The sequence below is a fragment of the Zootermopsis nevadensis genome, unplaced genomic scaffold, assembly GCF_977971745.1.
Source record: "Zootermopsis nevadensis isolate Lab colony 2312 unplaced genomic scaffold, Znev_1.0 Znev_ptg000032l, whole genome shotgun sequence".
Taxonomy (NCBI): Eukaryota; Metazoa; Arthropoda; class Insecta; order Blattodea; family Termopsidae; genus Zootermopsis; species Zootermopsis nevadensis.
Window position 1 is genome coordinate 1,927,223 of NW_028259164.1, and position 19,156 is coordinate 1,946,378.

Genomic DNA, 19,156 nt, shown 5'->3' on the forward strand with positions numbered 1-19,156 from the left:
AAATTTTATGTCTGGTCTCCCTGTGGAGGATTTATCACTGAACCCACAAAAAATTGTAACAAAATGGTTTTATTATTTGAAGCCATTGTGTTTTAAATTTTTCAGACCGTATTTTTAAGGTCTGGATAGGTTATGTTGGTATGGAAATTTATTTTAATATCCATGGCTTGAGTGGGATTCGAACCCACGGTCCAAGCGCCCACTGCGGACCCCGTATAGCTCTGGAATATTATTAACTGACGTTTTGACACATTATATTTGAAGCTTTGTGTAATGAATGCATTGTGTTTGGTGACATTTTGAGAACCACTCGAATGAATGAACACTGCAAGAATTAAAAGTGAACGAAAAGTGGTGGCACCTAGTGTTGCATGCAGGTTTCAAACCTGATATTTAGTACTAAGGTAAAACCATATTTAACAAAATTATAATATCTGCATAGGCACTGATAATTATTTTGCTTGTCACAGTAAACGAATCAAACCTAACCTACATTGAAAATAATTGTTATTGTTTTGTCCCGTAAGAGTGCGGTGGCTGATGTTTTCAGTAGTCTGGTACAGACAAAATAGGAATGTTTGTTTGAAGCAGACACGCGAGAAGTGGTGGCACCTAGTGTTCACGGCTGTAATCTCTAGACTTGCAAGGAATGCTATTTTTCCTCCTTCACCCCGCAAGTATCATGGTTACAGTAAATGCGCTAAGCCAAGAGAGGGGAGTTAGGTAGTAGTCGGAGTCTTGCAATTGGAATGTGACATTCTTCATCCCCACCCAGTTTTTAACCATTGCCCACAAATTTTTAATGGAATTTAGTTCTGGGTGGTAGGGTGGCAAACAAAGTGCCAAAAGGCTGTCAGTTGAGAACTTCTGAAATTTGGGTTTGTTTATTTTTATCAACAAACAGCTCTACTTTCGTTGAATCTGCCGGGTGGCCGTATCCCAGGGGTATGCAACCAAATCTTTCATTCGGCCCTCTTCCTGCTAAATGATGGTGGTTTGTCATCCTGAACGTTATTATATGACGTGTTGTCTAGCACAATAACAGAGATAACAACGTTGAAACTTTTAGTTATACCGATAGTGAACAGCAAAACGCCGAGTAGGGCAATGTTTTAGTTTGCTTATGGCAGATGCCGCAACGATCCAAACAGCTACAAACCAACAGAAGCTGACACCCCTCTAGCTCGTGCTTTGGACTTGTCCGTCTCATGTGACCGAAATCAGTTCTTTGCATAAGTGACACGTGTTCTCTCGTGCGGCTTCTACCGTGACATCGTGCTGTTTTTATTAAAAATGGAATTTGGCCATTTTGGTAGTTTTTAATGATTTAACTGTTTAGAAATGTCTGAAATACGTAGCGTGGAAACTGAAGTGCAAATTCACGAGATGCAGTTTCTTCCCATGTGAGCGATGAAGGGCCATGAATGTAAGTAATTTTTCGTTATTAAATGGCTTGCTAATTATGTCTGTAAATAATTTAATTTATTTCAGCGTAACATATTCTTGTCTAAAGATAAACCTGTGACAGGAACACAAGAATTGTGCAAAAATTCAAACATCTGTCATATACTGGCCAGTTACTTTAAATAATTCATAATTATGGACCACATAAAGTGTAGGGTGCATAATGATTAACCGGAGATTATTGGTCACGTTATATTATTATGATACATGTTTTACCCCCCCAAACTATGTCAAATTTGCATTTTGGTTTATAAAAGACACTGGAAGGTGATGATTTTTTATGAATCTTATACATAAATCTGTATTGCGTGCTCATACTGCTTCAATTAACATAATGTTTGTTATGTAACATTTATCTCAGTCCAGTGTATTTATTGTACATGATTATAATTATTAGTCTTTTGTGTTATACAACCCTGCACAGAAAACAAGCCTCCAGTGATGAACAGTTACCTTTGTGTTCGTAATATATATCAAAGTACGAAAGAATTTATGTGGTTTACAGAGTCATAACCTCAGTCATAATAGTATGCCCATAAATTAGAAATCTAATAGACTGACTATTGCAGGATGTAAATTTTATAACAGATCAGTAATAATTTGCTCTTTAAAAGGAAGCTTAAGCAGATTCTCATTGGTAGATGTTATTACTCAGCTAAGAACTTTATCGATGATGATTTTTATGATACTGGTTGCTCATCTGTACTTATAGTCATACATTTTTCGATTCCTAACCTCAATCTGTTCGCGTAGTTATATTTGGTGTAATTTTCTTAGTATGAATTATTTTCATGCTTCTGTTTGATATGAGCTTGTATGACTGGAACGTCATATATCACCGTAAGGTGACAAAGGATGAATAACAACAACAACAATAATGAGGTCTCTTGAACATGTGAACCACTTACCAATTTTGTTAATTTATTTTTTTAGAGAAGTTACAACAATTTTTTTTAAGGTAGGAATTTAATTTTCTGGCTGCTATGACAACATCAGAACGCACAATGCGTAGTTTCTTAAGTTGTTTTAAATTTTGATATATAAAACTGTTAAGGTTAATTTTCGTCTTGCGGTGTTAAAACTGTTTATGTAACGCATTGAACTTATTAAATTTATAATGTCATTGGTTGGAATATATATGATGTAGGTCGACTTACGATAACTTCGGAGTTTGGCCTGAATTATTTAATATTTGTGTCGAGATACATGCAGAAACAATTTTTGAGTCGTCGAGTGTACCTTAATGAAATTCTACTCTAGCATCAGGCTGGAAGGGTATGAACCATTTCAGAACTGAACATGGAAACCCCATTCCATCCCTTGAAGTTCGCTAGTGTATAGGAGGAAACAGATTCGCGAGTAGTTAGCTTTTGTTTGAATACAATTTGCCTACTACTATAAAATTCTCGTAAGAGGCCAAATGTGACCTTAGAATGAACCTAGAATTGAACGCCAAGTAAAGTTTACTAAATAATGAAGGCAAATACGGTAAGGAATTTACAAGACTTCGAGCTCGTTGTTTCTACCAGTGCCATCTGTCCGTGGGAAAGAGAATCCTTCTAGAGATGCTGAGAGTTGTAAAAAATTTATAATGTTAAAATCACAGAAGTCAAGTACAATCTTTTTTTTTTATTTTTTCGTTCTGTAGTAAGATCAGATAATGTACCATTATCAGCAACCCTGTTTCACCCCATCACTGAACGCAAGGAAGTCAATTTAACCGTCATATTATCCACCCCCCATCATACATGGAAACACACTTCAGAGAGTTGAACTCTTATTTAATTTGACGTGGGACAGACGATGGCAGATGCAACGACCCAGCGCGTATCTTTTCTCGTTCTGTGGCTTATGCACAGTCCGTGTCAGAGTTGAAGGGAGTCTGATGGGCGAATGTCCCTTCAGATATGACTTTGCATTTTTTTTTTTAAGAACTTTCGCTCTAGCTGCAAGGCTAGATAAATCGCGATGCCTTGCAAAGAGTTTGTTATATGGGCCACGTTTAAAAATGATGCTCTGAATTGCGAGTGTATCTGTCTCAGACAACTCATATTTCATTTAAAACTACGTATTTTTGTATAAAAATACCTTAAAATGGGTATTTATCTCGGAAAATGATGTCACCTATGAAGATGGCTGTCTTCTTTAATGTTGCGCCGTGATACTCATCGCCCTGATGATGGAGGCAGTAAGCACTTCTGAAACACCTATAAACTTCTACCAGATTACATGGTGCAACATCTCAGAAGACAGTTATATTTATCATTACAGCCGTGAGAACCTGAAATCTTACTACTTTCACAATTCTTTAACGTTTTAAAGCCCAGTGATAACTATATGTACCACATGCTTAGAAACTTCGTAACTCTGCCCAAGCAGCGTATTTATGGGTTTTGTACGATTCTTAGAATAGACAGCGATTATTTCGTTAAACAGCGTTAACCAGTTGATCTTTGTAATGGTGAAGTGTAGTGTTTTCTTCGCGGTTCGGACTGAGTTCTTACGTAATATTTATACGAGCTTCGGCTTCAAAGGGTTAACCAGTTGATCTTTCAAATGGTGAAGTGTAGTGTTTTCTTAGCGGTACGGACCAAGTTCTTAAATATTATTTGGACGAGCTTGGGCTTCAAAGGGTAAAGGCCATTGCTTGTGACTCATATTTTTTCATGAGTGCAAGAAGTTATAACCCACGGGCTCATTACCTATTCAAGAAGCATTTAATCTCCCTTTAAGGTTTCGTCATCAAAATATATAAAAAAATATTCGTCTGCTGAATTCTTGGGAGTATGTGAATAAAGAATCCACCACTACATTTTATCTTTTTAAGTTTACTGACGTGTTTGGTGACAATTTATCTTCGTTCCATCGCTAAAGTGATGGCTTAGGCAGTTTGGAGGAGCGGAGGTGTAGAGCAAGGGGAGAGATCCCGGATGCGTCGTGTAGGGACATGGGATTGCCATCAACGAGTGGTTGAAATCATCAGCGGAGGTACTCCACAGCTTTACACCAATATTGGTAGTTGAATGCTGCCATCAAACTGGGGGCTAAGAGAAGACTTTTACCGTGAAACTTACGGGCTCTAGCAATCTTGTAGGCGATTTGCAGTTATCGTTAACTGGAGAGGTCCTTTTATTATGTATCCTGCGTGCGCTAGGTTATTGGCGGTAATTCTGCTTCAAGTGTCATTTTTATGGCTTCAGTCCGTTGCAGTCCTGTCTTTTTCCCACTTCTGTGGTTTACGAACTTCGCCTGGCGTTAGAAAGAGAAGGCAGATCAGTTAATCGAAAATGTTTTTAAGTGCCAAATAATCCGTGTGCAGACATTGCTTAACTCTCGCCGCGTTAGAGCCTTATACACTGTGGTATGCGGAAGAAATTTATATACGAGCTTTCAAATTTTGCGCAGGTTAAGATACTTTTTAATTCGTACCTATTATTATTATTTCCTTTTAATGGCTTATTTAACGACACTATCAGTACCTCATAATGTACAACATCGAATTATGGAATGTTTATTGAATAATAAATTTAAGAGTGGTGTAATTGAAGCGGTCGTGGCCTAATTTAACATGTTTTTCCCTAGACTTGTCTGGAGGGACTGAGGTAAACCGTCAGTAAAGATAGCCGAGATATTAACCTGGCATCGCCGATACCTGTTAATTATTTATGATCATGTACCATCTCATTCGATGTTATTATTATCAATAAACGCCTTTAAATAGGCTAAGAATCTATCGATTTAAATAAATTTGTGGTGGAACTCATCCCAAGCCATCTAGGTATAAGTTTTGCAGTAAGGACCACGAGTCTTGTGGCATTATTATTATTATTATTTAGTGTTCTGTCTGACGACAGGTCCATATGAACAGGATCCTTCCATCCTTTTCTCGGACTGGGACCTGTTTATATACGTTCTTGGTAGATGATCCAGAAGTGGTTTGCCATTGCCTTCTTCTGTGTGTGAATGGAGTAATTGTTGGGATGCCACGGAGGAAAACTCCCCCGTGTTGCCTAGACCACGGCCTTGCCCAACACAAGTTATAAATTCGGGCACCGCCGGGAATCGAACCCGAGACCCCAGGATTACAAGGCCAGCGTTCTAACCTAACCTAACCTATTATTTATTTAGTGATCTGTCTGACGACAGGTCCATATGAACAGGATCCTTCCATCCTTTTCTCGGACTGGGACCTGTTCATATACGTTCTTGGCAGATGATCCAGAAGTGGTTTGCCATTGCCTTCTTCTGTGTGTGAATGGAGTAATTGTTGGGATGCCACGGAGGAAAACTCCGTGTTGCCTAGACCACGGCCTTGCCCAACACAAGTTATAATGTTTTTTTGGAACTACGTTTCCACTAGTCTTGTCAGGGTTGGCCCTTTTAAGCCAAAACTCGTATAAGTATTTAAACATTCAGTTCGTGCCTGAAAGAAAACAGGACTCTTAATCATTACGAAAATATTTCGGTTTACACTATTTTATGAAATGCTCGGAGAATCATACGAAACTCGGGAAATACATTCTGTGGACGAAATTCGGAATTGTTGATGGATATATCATGTGAGGGGTCCGCAGTGGCCGCGCGGTCGCTGGGACCGTGGGTTCGAATCCCACTCAAGCCATGGATGTCTGTGTTGTGCTGTCCTGTGTACAGGTAGAGGCCTTGCGACGGGCCGATCCCTCGTCCAAGGAGTCCTACCAAAAAATGTCTATAGATCAAAGCCAACGTAAAATTGGGACCCGCAGTGCTCAGGCACTTGAAGAACTGGTAGTTCCCAGGATCCCCAGTATATCTTGTGGGACGTAGTTACCACTAGATTTTCATGGGTTAATATAGAATTAATGAATAGATTATAGGTGATCAATAAAGACATAAATTAAAAAAGTTTTGTTTTAAATTTACTCTTTCTAAATAAACGTAGTGGCATATTTGAAAATTGTAAAGTGCTTTATTATGTGTGTATGAGACTGTACTAAACAAAACAATAAGTTATATTCCTGCATTTGTTTCGCGCGAGTGAGATTGAATTGACTGCTGGCAACATGGCAGTGGTCCTTATCTACCAGCATTCGCTTTGAATAACCAATGTCAGACTGTGGACGATGCAGGATTTGGGGGGGGGGGGGGGTTGACGACGACGAGAGGGAATTCCCCGGAGAAATAAAATGTTAGGGCCTGTCCGACAGTTCAGTTGCAATTTGTCAGCCGACTTACAGCGGTCCATTTTTATATCGAGTCATTTGCCACGATTTGCTTCGCCCCACTTGGAGGTACAGGGGTCTCTGGACTGATTCAGTCCGACACGAGTTGGTCCGTCGGACCTTATCACCACGGGCCATTCGCCCGAGCGCTGTTTACAGACGCACTGCGGGAACAGGGTGTCGTAGTAGTTGTGCCTCAAAATAAAGCGATTATAAACACGCGATGAAACACATTTCTGACGAATTATGACAGCGAGGGGTGTGGCAGCAACTGTGACAAGCCTTCAGGAAAAAAAAATACACGCGGATAAAGTAGGCGTGTTGTATATTTATTTATTTATGCTTTGTTTAACGACGATTTCTCTCATGTTGTATAGCACGCATGAGAGAGATGAGGAATGTGACATTTTGGCCGGAAAATTCGAAAGGAAGGGACCATTCTGAAGGCCTATGTATAGATAGGAGGATAATATTAAAAAGTATCTTCAAGGAATAGGGTTGTGAAGTTATGGAATGGTTTAATTTGCCTTCTGAAAACGGTAATGAACTTTCTGGTTATATAAAAGGCGGGAAACATTTTGTCAACTGAGCGACTGTTGTTTGCGAATTGAAAACGACCCTGCTTTACGGAATTAATTAATTAATCTTGTAATTTGTAGTCTGCGACGTTGTAAAATATGCCCTTCGTAATTTGTAGCTCAGTTAATATGGCGTCGAATTATATATAGATTGATAGCTGAATAATTAATTGGAAGGGGTCCCGAAGGAAGAGGTTGTGTCTTAATTTAAGGTACTATCATTGCATTTTCCTGGAGTTACTGAGGAGAGTTACGCATATCTTAATATTAGTTTATTATAAATAAAAATTAGCTGTCGTCAGAAACAGTTGAATAAACACTTGAAGCACTATACAGTCTAAAATTATAGATTCTGCTGTGGGCAAAGCTAAAATACGGCATACAATAGCAGTACACTGTGCTGGTACGTTCTCTTTGTCACATACTAGACAAGGCGCCAGCTATTTGCTCAGAATTTTCTTTAATAAACTGTACTGAAAGAATGAGGTTGCTCGCGTATCATAATAGTCTTACGAGAGCTCAAAAGGATACGCACGCATAGAAGCTGTGTATTAAACAAAAGACAGGGGAACATAGTTCGATCGATTTATGCTTTATAATACTCATTACGTTACTGTAGCAACCACAGGAGAGACGGAGACGAAGGAGGATATATGTATGTTTTGTATACATTAAGTTTAACGCATATCGAAAATTGCTTCGTATAAAAGTTATAGAAACTAATCCTTTGAAGATCAATGGTAACTATATGTACCATCTAATTTAAAAATCAGTGATGATGCATTTTGTATCTATGGGATTTGTATGGCTCTCGCTGTAAGTAGCGATTATTTCCTTAAACAGCGTTAACCAGTTGATCTTTGTAATGGTGAAGTGTAGTGTTTTCTTCGCGGTACGGACTGGATTCCTGAATATTTAGACGAGCTTCGGCTTCAAAGGGTTAACCAGTTGATCTTTGTAATGCTGAATAGTAGTGTTTTCTTACGCGGTACGGACTGGATTTTTAAATATTATTTAGACAATTTTCGACTTCAAAGGGTTAATTAGATGAATATCTATTATTATGAAATCTATCTATGTCTGTATAAGGAACTGCGTATGATAAAATTGGTGAACTTAATGTTAAGTATCAAAATATAATTCTATATTTTTGATGATGAATTCTGATAAGGGCTGTAGGATTATATGTATGTAAAATTACACCGAAATAGGCTTAACAAATATTGCCTTCCCCATCATGTGTTCACATTGCGTGTTTCTACCCAGAAAACACTATGAAGCTTTCTGAGAAATTTATGGCGCAGTCAAATTGGGCCAAGATTGGTCTCAGCAGTTTGCAAACTCTGCGGTGGTTCAGTACGTGTTGTTTTGGATTTCAGTGAGCTTATGCCTTAATTGTGTTGCACCAGAAACCCGAACAGCTGGGCGTAGTAGCAGCAAGAACCACTTCTAATTAGCCTGTCTATGAAAACCGACGCTGTCTCCGAAGGCTAATTGTGACAGCCCTGTTTCCTGTACTCCTTATTGCAGTAATCATTCACTTAAATCAGGGATGAGCAACATCTTCGTAACATGGACCATAATGAAAAACACGAAGCACATTTCTGGACAATTGATACTTTTGATATTCAGTGACGTAACGATTATATTATTTATGATCAATATTTTGTGCAATAAAATTAATTATAACGATTAACTGAAATCGTTAACATATAGGAGAGTTTAAAATTACTCACCATTAATGTTCTGTTAATGGCAGTGCTTGGCTTAAAGGTCACGAATATTCGCTAGTAACAGAAGAGGCGGTTCTTAAATTCACTTTATACATCTTCTTTCACCAATGTACTACGCAATTCATTCTCAAAGTCTTTGAAGACGAAACGTATCTAAATGATATTGAATAATTCAGTCCGTACCGCAAAGAAAACACCACACTTCACCATTAGATCAGCTGGTTAACGCTGTTTAAGGATATAATCGCTGTTTACACTGGGAATCGTAGGAAACCGATACATACAAGTTGAAATTATTATTGATTGTTAAAGCAGGTGGAACATATTGTTGTCACTGAGATTTAAATGGTCGTTGTTGGCTTATGAAAAGTTTATTTGTGACTGCTACGGTCTGAAAATATCTGAACAAAAAAAGAGTATTCAATTTGTATCTTATCAATTTAAAATATTTTAAATTGATAAAAACCTGAAGACGACGGTATTACCCGTCGAAACATGTCGTTTTAATAAAAGCGCTAAAAAAATATAATGTAAAATCGTATTTACGATTAAGAGCGCTAATATAATATTTTACACAACAAAATGTTTTAATATTATATAATTTTTTACAACACCAATAAACTTCAAACGTTTGTGTATAGACTGTACAAAATAAATATATAAAAAAAAGAGTAGCTGTTATCTGTAACAAAATTAATTGTGCGAATTCCAAACACTCATAATTAGCTCTTGTAATTGTTGGTAGACCAGAAACAACTGACAACTATAAATTTCACGGAGAGATTGGTTTAAAATCATAGATCGTGTCGGTGTTCAGTACTGGATTGTGCGAGTGATTTTTACTCATGGACGCCTATTAGCAGACTGGGACGTTAATAACAACACTGTTTATATTGGATTCTGTTCAACTCGTGCGTTTAATCGTATTAGAAATTTTTAAAAAAAAATTAGAAACTTCTCGTGTAACCACGAAACAAATGAAGGGAACAGTTAATTTAATGAACGTTAGGTTTATATAATTTCGATTATTATTTTTTTAGAATTCCTTGGCAATGACGTGAGGATATTATCATTATTATTAATATTATTTATAGTTTATTTAACGACGCTTTCTGAGTAGCTTAAAATATATATCGTCGAATGAGAGGATGATTGTGAATGATGAATTGGAGGGGATGTGGAAGGAGGCGGTCATTGCCTAATTTAAGGTACTATTCCGGAACTTGGCCGGCGGGTCTCAGGAAAACAAAAACCCAGTCAGGATAGCCGGTCTCCGGCCCGAGATTTGAACCCGAAATCATAGTAACAAACATATAATTAGGAAATACAAATTTTGAAGTTCCTGAAGCAGAATCCATATCAGTTTGGAAATACTTGGAAGGTGCATTCTGGAGAACCGACTGTAGGTAAGAGGATAATATTAAAATGTATATAAAAGAAACGTTGTTGTTATTGTGTGGGCTGAATTTACCTGGTCGGAATAGGGTCCAGTGGCGGGCTGTTATGGTGAACGCGGCAATAAACCTTCTGGGCTCATAAAAGGGCTGAAAATTTGTTGACCACGAAGGTGTACTTTATTGTTGCTATACCAACCGTCCCATTAGATTCCAGTAGAGAGTTACGTAATGTTGGTAACTGCCTTCAAAATGAAACAGACTTCCTGGGTCACCTGAAATTACTAATTCCAGGCGTCGTTTCTAATTCTGGCGTCATATTGCTTTTGTAGGTAATGTGAACATGTGACGTCACGTGCACCATGCGTGGACTCGTACGTGAAGTAACGGGACATGGCTAGGCAGCCAACAACCATAAATTGAAATTATTTGGGCTGGAGGAATGGAAAGTGGTTCGTAGAGCGCTGTAACAGAACACAAGTCACGAGTGCTAAAATGCTCTACGTTACAGTATTTCAGCTCTTTAAAGATAGGTCACATGTTGTTCGTCCTATGACAAAGCAGCGAAATAACTGACTGTTAGCTTGACGATCGAGGTTTTATTTCCGGTAACAGCAGGGATTTTTTTTTTTAGCTACGCAATGCAGACCGATTTCAGAAATATATGTTATTAGTACACGGCTGTTTGTTCTGTGATGGCTTGCCACACGTGTGAAACACAAATTTCGTATTTCACTTCTGTTCGTTGCGAAATTCTGCAGCTGTAGTAAACTTCTCCAGAGCCTCGGGTATCTTACGTGTGGCAATGGAATCACCTAAGACTAGTTCGGAGTCAGAGGTTGTTAGAGTATAGAATTTTCCCTTTTAGTAGCTCTGAAAAGCAAGTTTTGTGGAGGGTTCTCTTAGATGCAAGGTGCTACATGGAGTTGAGTTTTGATGGAACGTGATCATAGAGAATGCAGTGAGCTGTAATTCAGGACGCGTAATATATCTCATTCGGTTTCATCCCAGCGTCTTCAAGTGTCATGAGTTTTAGAAAAATACTTTTACTTCCATCGTCTCTTCGTCGTTATTACGGCCAGGTCTTGTCTGTTCTTCTCCATTTCCTGACTTCGCTGTGGAAATACGAAGACCGCTTTGATGTTTCGTTGTTATCACAGACCAAGAGTTCGAGGCCAGACACTGATTTCTCGCCGTTTAACGCATTCCTAGTCGGAAGGATATTCGATTAGAAGGTTTCGGGTTCAGATTCGTTGTTTATTTTGACTGCAACATTCACTGCCCCCCCCCCCTTGATTGATAAACGTAACAAATATATTTTTCTCAACTTCCAATGATAAATTCTTCATTTTAGGAAATGTACGAGTTATGATTTTATCGAAACAAGTTGCCCGGTGCGTTATACATCGAGAAAGGGGTCGCCAGATACGAATGACGCTTACCCAATAAGTAGCCACGGACAGTCGACAAGGGGTGGTCTTCCAACTAGGGATTTATTACGAACTCCTTCACATAAACACACGCGAACTAATTCCATTTAGATTGCATTTTATGGAACCAAAATATTCATTTTAGTGTCCATGGGTCTGGAAACTGCTCGTTCAGGTACTCCGTCACGTGTCGACTGAAATGTGAGGTACCTCGTCAAGCTGAAAGTGTGTCTGAGGTCGTGTTTTCAAGATGTATAAATCTGATGTCATACGTAACGTTAACATCATCCTGAATTTCAAACATCCGTAGGTCCGTAACCGTTGAGAATCGGACCTGTGTTCATATGATACTTTTGACTGGGGAACAAGGTCTGATGTACTGACATAAAGTCACGTTGCATCCTTATGTGTAAGATGAGAAAACGCGAAATATATTTCTCTTGTCAAAAATGAACTATGGTGGCAGGCAGCTCTCTCTTTAAAGGGTATGGAACACGGTGCGTGGAGTGGATATAATATATGCACTGTCATGTCAGACTCTCAGTTGAAAGCGTCGGTATTATAAAGGAAATAATTATAGAAATGGGCAGAATCCCCCCTCCCCCCCTCCTTATACTTTTTCTGCTCAATTCTATAAAGTGTTTCCTTTTGTATCTTCGCGTCTCCTGAAACGTCAGAATTGGGGGATTTCTGAACGCTTTGTAAATGGACGAAGTCCTTTGCGTTCCTTGTCTTCACTTACAACATCCTTTTACGTCCACCAGATGGCTGTCTTCTGTGTTATTGTGCCGTCCATTCCGGTAGAAGTTTATCGACGGGCTCAATCGCCCTGATGATGGAGGCAGCACGCACCTCTGAAACGTCGGTAAACTTCTTATCAGACTACGTGGTGCAATATCCCAGATTATAACCATCTTTATAAGGAGATGATTAATTGTTTTTATTTTTGTAATGTTGAAAGCAGCCTTTTGGAGGTTGAAATGTAAATAAATTTGTCAGTAGGCTGTTTCATTAATTTGGTGTGATTTTGTAATACAAAGGCAATAAAATTGCTTATTATTTTATGATAATTTGAATGTGGACAAAATTGCATGTGTATTTAAAATAATTGTCAAAACAAATATCAGAATACTGTGCGTTAATTTGGTTATGAATTGGAAATACTAGTTTGTTTAAATTATTTAGATATCAGTGCTGATGAATGAGATGGAAATATTTATAGCAGTGCCTCTTATGAACTTATAAAAATTAGTTTCCTGTAGTTCTATTGAAAAAATAAAAAGTCCTCAGAGCTATGTTAAGTGTAATATGAGTCCGATTTTGGAGTTTCTAAAACATTTTTAAAATTTACATGTATTTTTGTGGGGAAAAAAATCGTTTGAGTTTAAATGCGTATTTAATGATTGTTTAAGACGTTTATTTAATAGTTTGCCGCTCAGATTAGTATTAAATTACTTGTCATGAAATTAAAAAAGGATAAGTGTTTGTTATTATTGTTCATTCTTAACCAAAATTGGAATGGATCATGTGCATGATTCAGCAGTACGTAACTGGTAACCCAAGAGTGATGATGACGAGGGTGTTGCATGCTGCAGGCGTCAGCGAATGACAAGTAGGGGAAACACTAGAAATCTTAAGTCACGTGATTTCCGGCCTCTGGACGTCTATTCTTGACTTCCTTCACACTTTCTGGTCTCCTTCGTAATTTTTAACTTTCATTTCCAACTCTGTACTTACAAATTAAAATTACGTTACGAGTAGTGGGCTGAAACATGGGAATGAAATTAGATGATCGCGTGACGTCACGAAGCGGTGTGCGACAAAGCAAAATTGTTTTCTTGATGAAATTTGTTCCTTTCTCCTCTAGATTGCCACAAGAGAAAGTAGACAATTTGTCAGAGTAAAGGAGAGGCTTGAACAGAACAGTTTGGCCCACCAACATTTTGCTGCTAAAGGAAACAAAGTTGACGAAATGTTTGGGGGAAAAAAATTAGTTTTTTCAAAGCTTTCCAAGCGTGTTTCGGGACGCGGAATTCTTAGAATAGGTACAGTGTATCAGATGCCTCACCTCAGCACAGGACTGCCATAAAATTAGTCATGAACAATAAGATCCATCGCGATTTACAAATAATATTATAAAAATTTTATTTTGGGCGTATTTGCGAAAACAATTGTTTATTTTTACGGTGTAAGTGCACAGGTACAAATGTTACGACACGTAATAAAAAATGGTGGCCCGTAAAATTTTTATTAACATTCGTCTTTTAACATGTTAATGTTTGTTTAATTGTTTAATTTTAACCGTCTAATCACAATAAAATATTTTATTAAATATTAAAATATTATTACTACAATTAACATTTAATATTTAAAAATATTTAAAATATATTAAAATGATGCTCTTTCTATCGAAATGTTCGATTTACAATTAGAGCATCATCTTTTTCACGACATGTTTCGGTTTTCAATGAACCATCTTCAGGTGTATAATCGATATAAATTCAAATGTATCGATTATACACCTGAAGATGGTTCATTGAAAACCGAAACATGTCGTGAAAAAGATGATGCTCTAATTGTAAATCGAACATTTCGATAGAAAGAGCATCATTTTAATATATTTTAAATATTTTAAATATTAAATGTTAATTGTAATAATAAAATTTTGATATTTTAATATTTAATAAAATATTTTATTGTGATTAGACGGTTAAAATTAAACAATTATAATCATCACAATATGACGCAACATTATCATCTCATGTTAATGTTTGTAGGGAACTTTTATTGTTCATTACCATCATCTGCTTCATGGGATTGGATAAATATCCTGTTCCGGCTCACGTCTGAAACCATCTTTTTCTTGGTCTCCCAGGTTATATTCTTCCTCTCCGTTTATATTCATGTGCTATTTTTTAGGAATCGTCGGTCGTCTCTCCTTGTACTTTCATAATTCTAGTTGGAAAGGGTGATTCCCATTGACATAATTATTTACCATTTGGTTTGTGACACTCCACACAGTAGTTCGTGGTTCTCAATACCACATCCTCCGATCTGAGTAACGTTTGGAACCCCTGCGTGAAACACGTACATTACGATCGGGTCGATAAGATACATTATATATCTGGCTGTGGGCTGTCTCCAGCGCACTCACACATAACATGTTCTCGTATATATTACATGCAGTCAATGAATGTGCGTGAGTGGTGTGACGTCATTTGACGCAGTGTGTGTGTGATCAGGTACCTTATATGTTCGAATTTACAGATACTCTTTAATTTAAAAGTTCTATATTTCACTATATTTTCAAAAATTCTTTTATGGTCAAAATAAATGTTGATACTCCGGTATCATATAATATGAAAAACTCAGTCCACAACTAATTCTAAAGGCACTTTTCCCCATAGATTTTACTTTAAAACGTCAGAATTGATTTCGTTTGTTGCATAATGTTCTTTTGATAGGAGAAATTTAGAATCATCTCCGATTAACTACATGATGATTTTACTTACAGCACTGATGTGTCTTTATGGCTTAAAACGCCTGAAATTACGACTTTGAAACAAGACGAAGTTCCTAATTTAAATTTGTTTGTCGTGGGGAAATACTGGCAGTGAATCTGTGCTTCTTTTGGGCGAAAACAATATCTGACAATTTGTGTTTCCTCTAGGAACAAAATGTCTGGCAAACTGTATTTATCTCTGATGAAAACGGTGTCAAGGAACACGAGTTTCCTGAAAGGAATACAATGTCTGGTAATATCTTACTATCGCCATCGTCGTCTGTCAACTTGTGTTTTTCGTGGAAGAACATAATATCAGGCAGTCTGTCTCTGAAATCTTATTCTTTATTTTAAAATTAATTCGTAACTTAACCATTGCAAATAAACTGCGGTGTGCAGTTAACTTCCTAATTTTGAATGACGTCGAAAGCCATTGAAAATGTTACATACAATACGAATAAACTTAAGTCATTTTATAATAGAGGCAATTTATTTGTTTAGTGTTCTGTCTGACGACAGGTCCATATGAACAGGATCCTTCCATCCTTTTCTCGGACTGGGACCTGTTCATATACGTTCTTGGCAGATGATCCAGAAGTGGTTTGCCATTGCCTTCTTCTGTGTGTGAGTGGAGTAATTGTTGGGATGCCACGGAGAAACCGGGGAAGCCCCCGGAGGAAAACTCCGTGTTGCCTAGACCACGGCCTTGCCCAACACAAGTTATAAATTCGGGCACCGCCGGGAATCGAACCCGAGACCCCCCCCCAGGATTACAAGGCCAGCGTTCTAACCGCTAGACCACCGTGGCTATTAAGGATCTTTAAATATTTTACAGGGGAATTAAACCGGGCACTAAATAACCATTATTTGAAAAATAGAGCAGACGGCAGAGGAAGGAGCCTTGATTACCACATCATTTAGAACGTGATTCCAGTTATAAAACACATTACCCCAGTTTCTTAACAAATTTGCCTGTTCTTTTTTCTATGAACGTCTTGAATGAGAATGAGTTATTCAATATCTTATGACTGTTAATGAATAATCTGGAGACCCCCAGATTGTCTGTGAACCCACAGAACTGTGAATTATTAAAAAATGAAAGGATACTTAAATTTCATTTGCGTTTTTCGGATTTTTCATTCCCGAGTAATTTTGTAAAAGAATTACATGACAGGAAACATTATAATTTATACTCTTTACCAGATATTGTTTCAGTTTCTGACATTGGCTAGGATCAAAATTATTGTGTCGTGTCTTCCTGTAGAAATGTAACCGATAATGAAGGCAGTACGAACCTCTGATGAAACTTTAGTTATCCTCTACGAGACTACGCGAACCAACAGGAGGATGAGATGGACGAGCATGTAGCATACATGGGAGATATGAGAAATGCGTACAACATTTTAGTATGAAAACCTAAAGCAAAGAGACATCTTGGGAGATTAATGTCCTGTTGAAACAGTGGATTCTTCAAGAATAGGCAGCAGTGAAGTGGATTTGAGTCTAGATAGTGTTTAGTTATGGGCTGTTGTTAATACTGTAATGGACGTTTTGGTTTTAGAAACGGCGGGGAATTTGTTGATCGGTAGAACAGACTATTGGCTTCTTTGCTCCGCGGAGGATGTTGGTCATTTCCGTGGAAGACGTTAACACTTCAAGTACATGTCAAGAACAAGAGAGCGAAAGCTATAAAAGAATCGATAATCGATAGCAGCTTTCGGATCATAATTTATTTAATAGTTAGATTCTCATGTTTTGGGAATAGATAATAAAAGACTAACCTTCCGAAACACAACGGAAATATTGATCGTGGAGAATTTTGTATACTCTTTAACGATGCGTTTGCTATGAGCACGCCGCTCGAGTTAGACACGAAACAGAATTAAGGTCACTGACCGCAAGTTTAAATATTCATTTCTGTTAATTTGGCACGGTAAAGTACGTAAACCTAGAATTTGTGGTCATACGTGTCTAACGTTTATAGTCTGATTTTTAAATAAGTTTATGATAAACGTCGTCGCCTATTACAAAAGAGATACCTTAAAATACACGAGTTGAAATATTTCTCAAAAATAATGGTTCACCTTTTTTAAGAAGGAAGGACCATCACGTAATTTTATATATTGACATATTTATTGTAGATTTGTATCCGTATGTCCATACGCGTCATCTCCGAAACTACTGAATGGATTTGGATCTGTATTTATTTATCTCTAAGTATATTTTAAACATTATGCGTATTCGCCTTGTATTTACCATTTTGGTACGATTCTTTATTTAAACAGTGTTAATCAGTTGATTTTTGAAATGGTGAGGTGTTGTGTTTTCTTTGCGGTACGGACTGAAATCTTAAATAGTATTTAGATGAGCTTCGGCTTCAAAAGGCTAGGCATAGAGTATAGAACAGTAGCGAATATTAACATATAAGGACAGAGGCAATATTGCCCTTTCCAGTGGAATGGGTTACAGGTTTTCAGTTTTTGGGATAGTATTATGGCATGATGATAGTTATTCGATATCTCTACGTATGGAGGAAATATGATTCCCGACAGATATGTTTAACGGTGACCGAATTAACCAGCGCAGTATACGGGAAATCCTGAGATTCAATCTCAGACCTGTCTAATTTGATTAAAGATTTTGTAGTACCTTCAGTCTCTTGATGAATGTATCAGATAACATCTTAACCCTTTGCGTGCTACGAACGAGATAAATCGCCTTGAATTCAAACTCTGCTACCGTCGTTGATATTGGTGCTTGATGTTATCAAAGTAATCCTCTCGTGCCATCTGTAGACAGTTTAAGCCATCGATTTGCAGTTTTCAAACAATTGAATTATAAATGTTAAGTGTTCACGGAAACATGAGAATATTCCACAATTGCCTCGGTCTCTCAAGACGTCTTTTCCGTCATATTTTCCGACCAAAATATTTATTGTATTTATTTTTCATGCGCCCCATGCGTGCTATATGCCCCGTCTAACGCATCCTCCTTGGTTTGATTAACATAATTACGTTTGGTGAAGAGAAGAAGTTATGAGGTTCATTATTTGTTCATGATACCTAAAGGATAGTTTATAATGTTAGTTACACGAGTGCTTTACTTAATTAGGTAAGTAATACTGTGGATAAGGTTCCTTATCAGGAAACTTGAGCCCATCTTAAGTAACCTACTACGCGTTACCTGGACGACGCCGAGAATCAAACTTGCAGAAGCAATTTTTTTTTTTGGGAACTGATTTTATAGTGTGGTGCGTTGGTTAATACTAATACGAGGTGCGATCAGAAAGTTTCAAGACTGCGCCTATAAAAACCCGTACACTTATCTCAGGTATTAAATTCATCCATCACCCTCGAAGTAGTTCCCCTGGGAGTGAACACAAAGATCCCAGCGCCGCTGCCAAGCCTGGAAGCATCCCTGGAAATCTTTCTTTGTCAGCCTGTCAAGCACCATCTGCGATTCTGCCTCAATCTCTTCTATCGTCTCAAATCTCCTTCCCTTTAGCTGAATTTTCATCTTTGGGAAGAGGAAGAAGTCACACGGAGCTTAGAAAGGAAGTTGGGGTCGGTTCTTGCAAGATCTTTGAGCTCCTGACAAACGAGAAGTCGATTCTGCTTCTGGTCCTCAGACAGGATGCGTCGCATGTGGAGTTCTTCCTTTAGAATCAGCTGACAGGTCCCATAGCCTATCCCAACAATGTCGCACAAGTCGTTGATGGTACGACGTCGATCTTCGTGAATGGCCTGCCGAATCTTCGTAACATTTTCGGGCGTTGTGCTCGAAGATGGTCGTCCAGAACGCTCGTCATCATCGACAGAGGTTCGGCCATTTTTAAGACGTGAATGCCACACAAA

At 37.9% G+C, this 19,156-nt stretch overlaps 1 protein-coding gene across 1 annotated transcript in view; it reads left to right on the forward strand.

Annotated features, from left to right (window-relative positions):
* The first annotated feature begins 1,205 nt into the window (after positions 1–1,205).
* shg (DE-cadherin) overlaps positions 1,206–19,156 on the forward strand; it is a 406,513-nt gene continuing 388,562 nt past the window's right edge. The window contains exon 1 of the mRNA XM_087359676.1: positions 1,206–1,426. Within this exon, the coding sequence (XP_087215802.1) occupies positions 1,421–1,426 (6 nt within the window). The 5' untranslated portion in view covers positions 1,206–1,420. The remainder of the gene's footprint in view (positions 1,427–19,156) is intronic.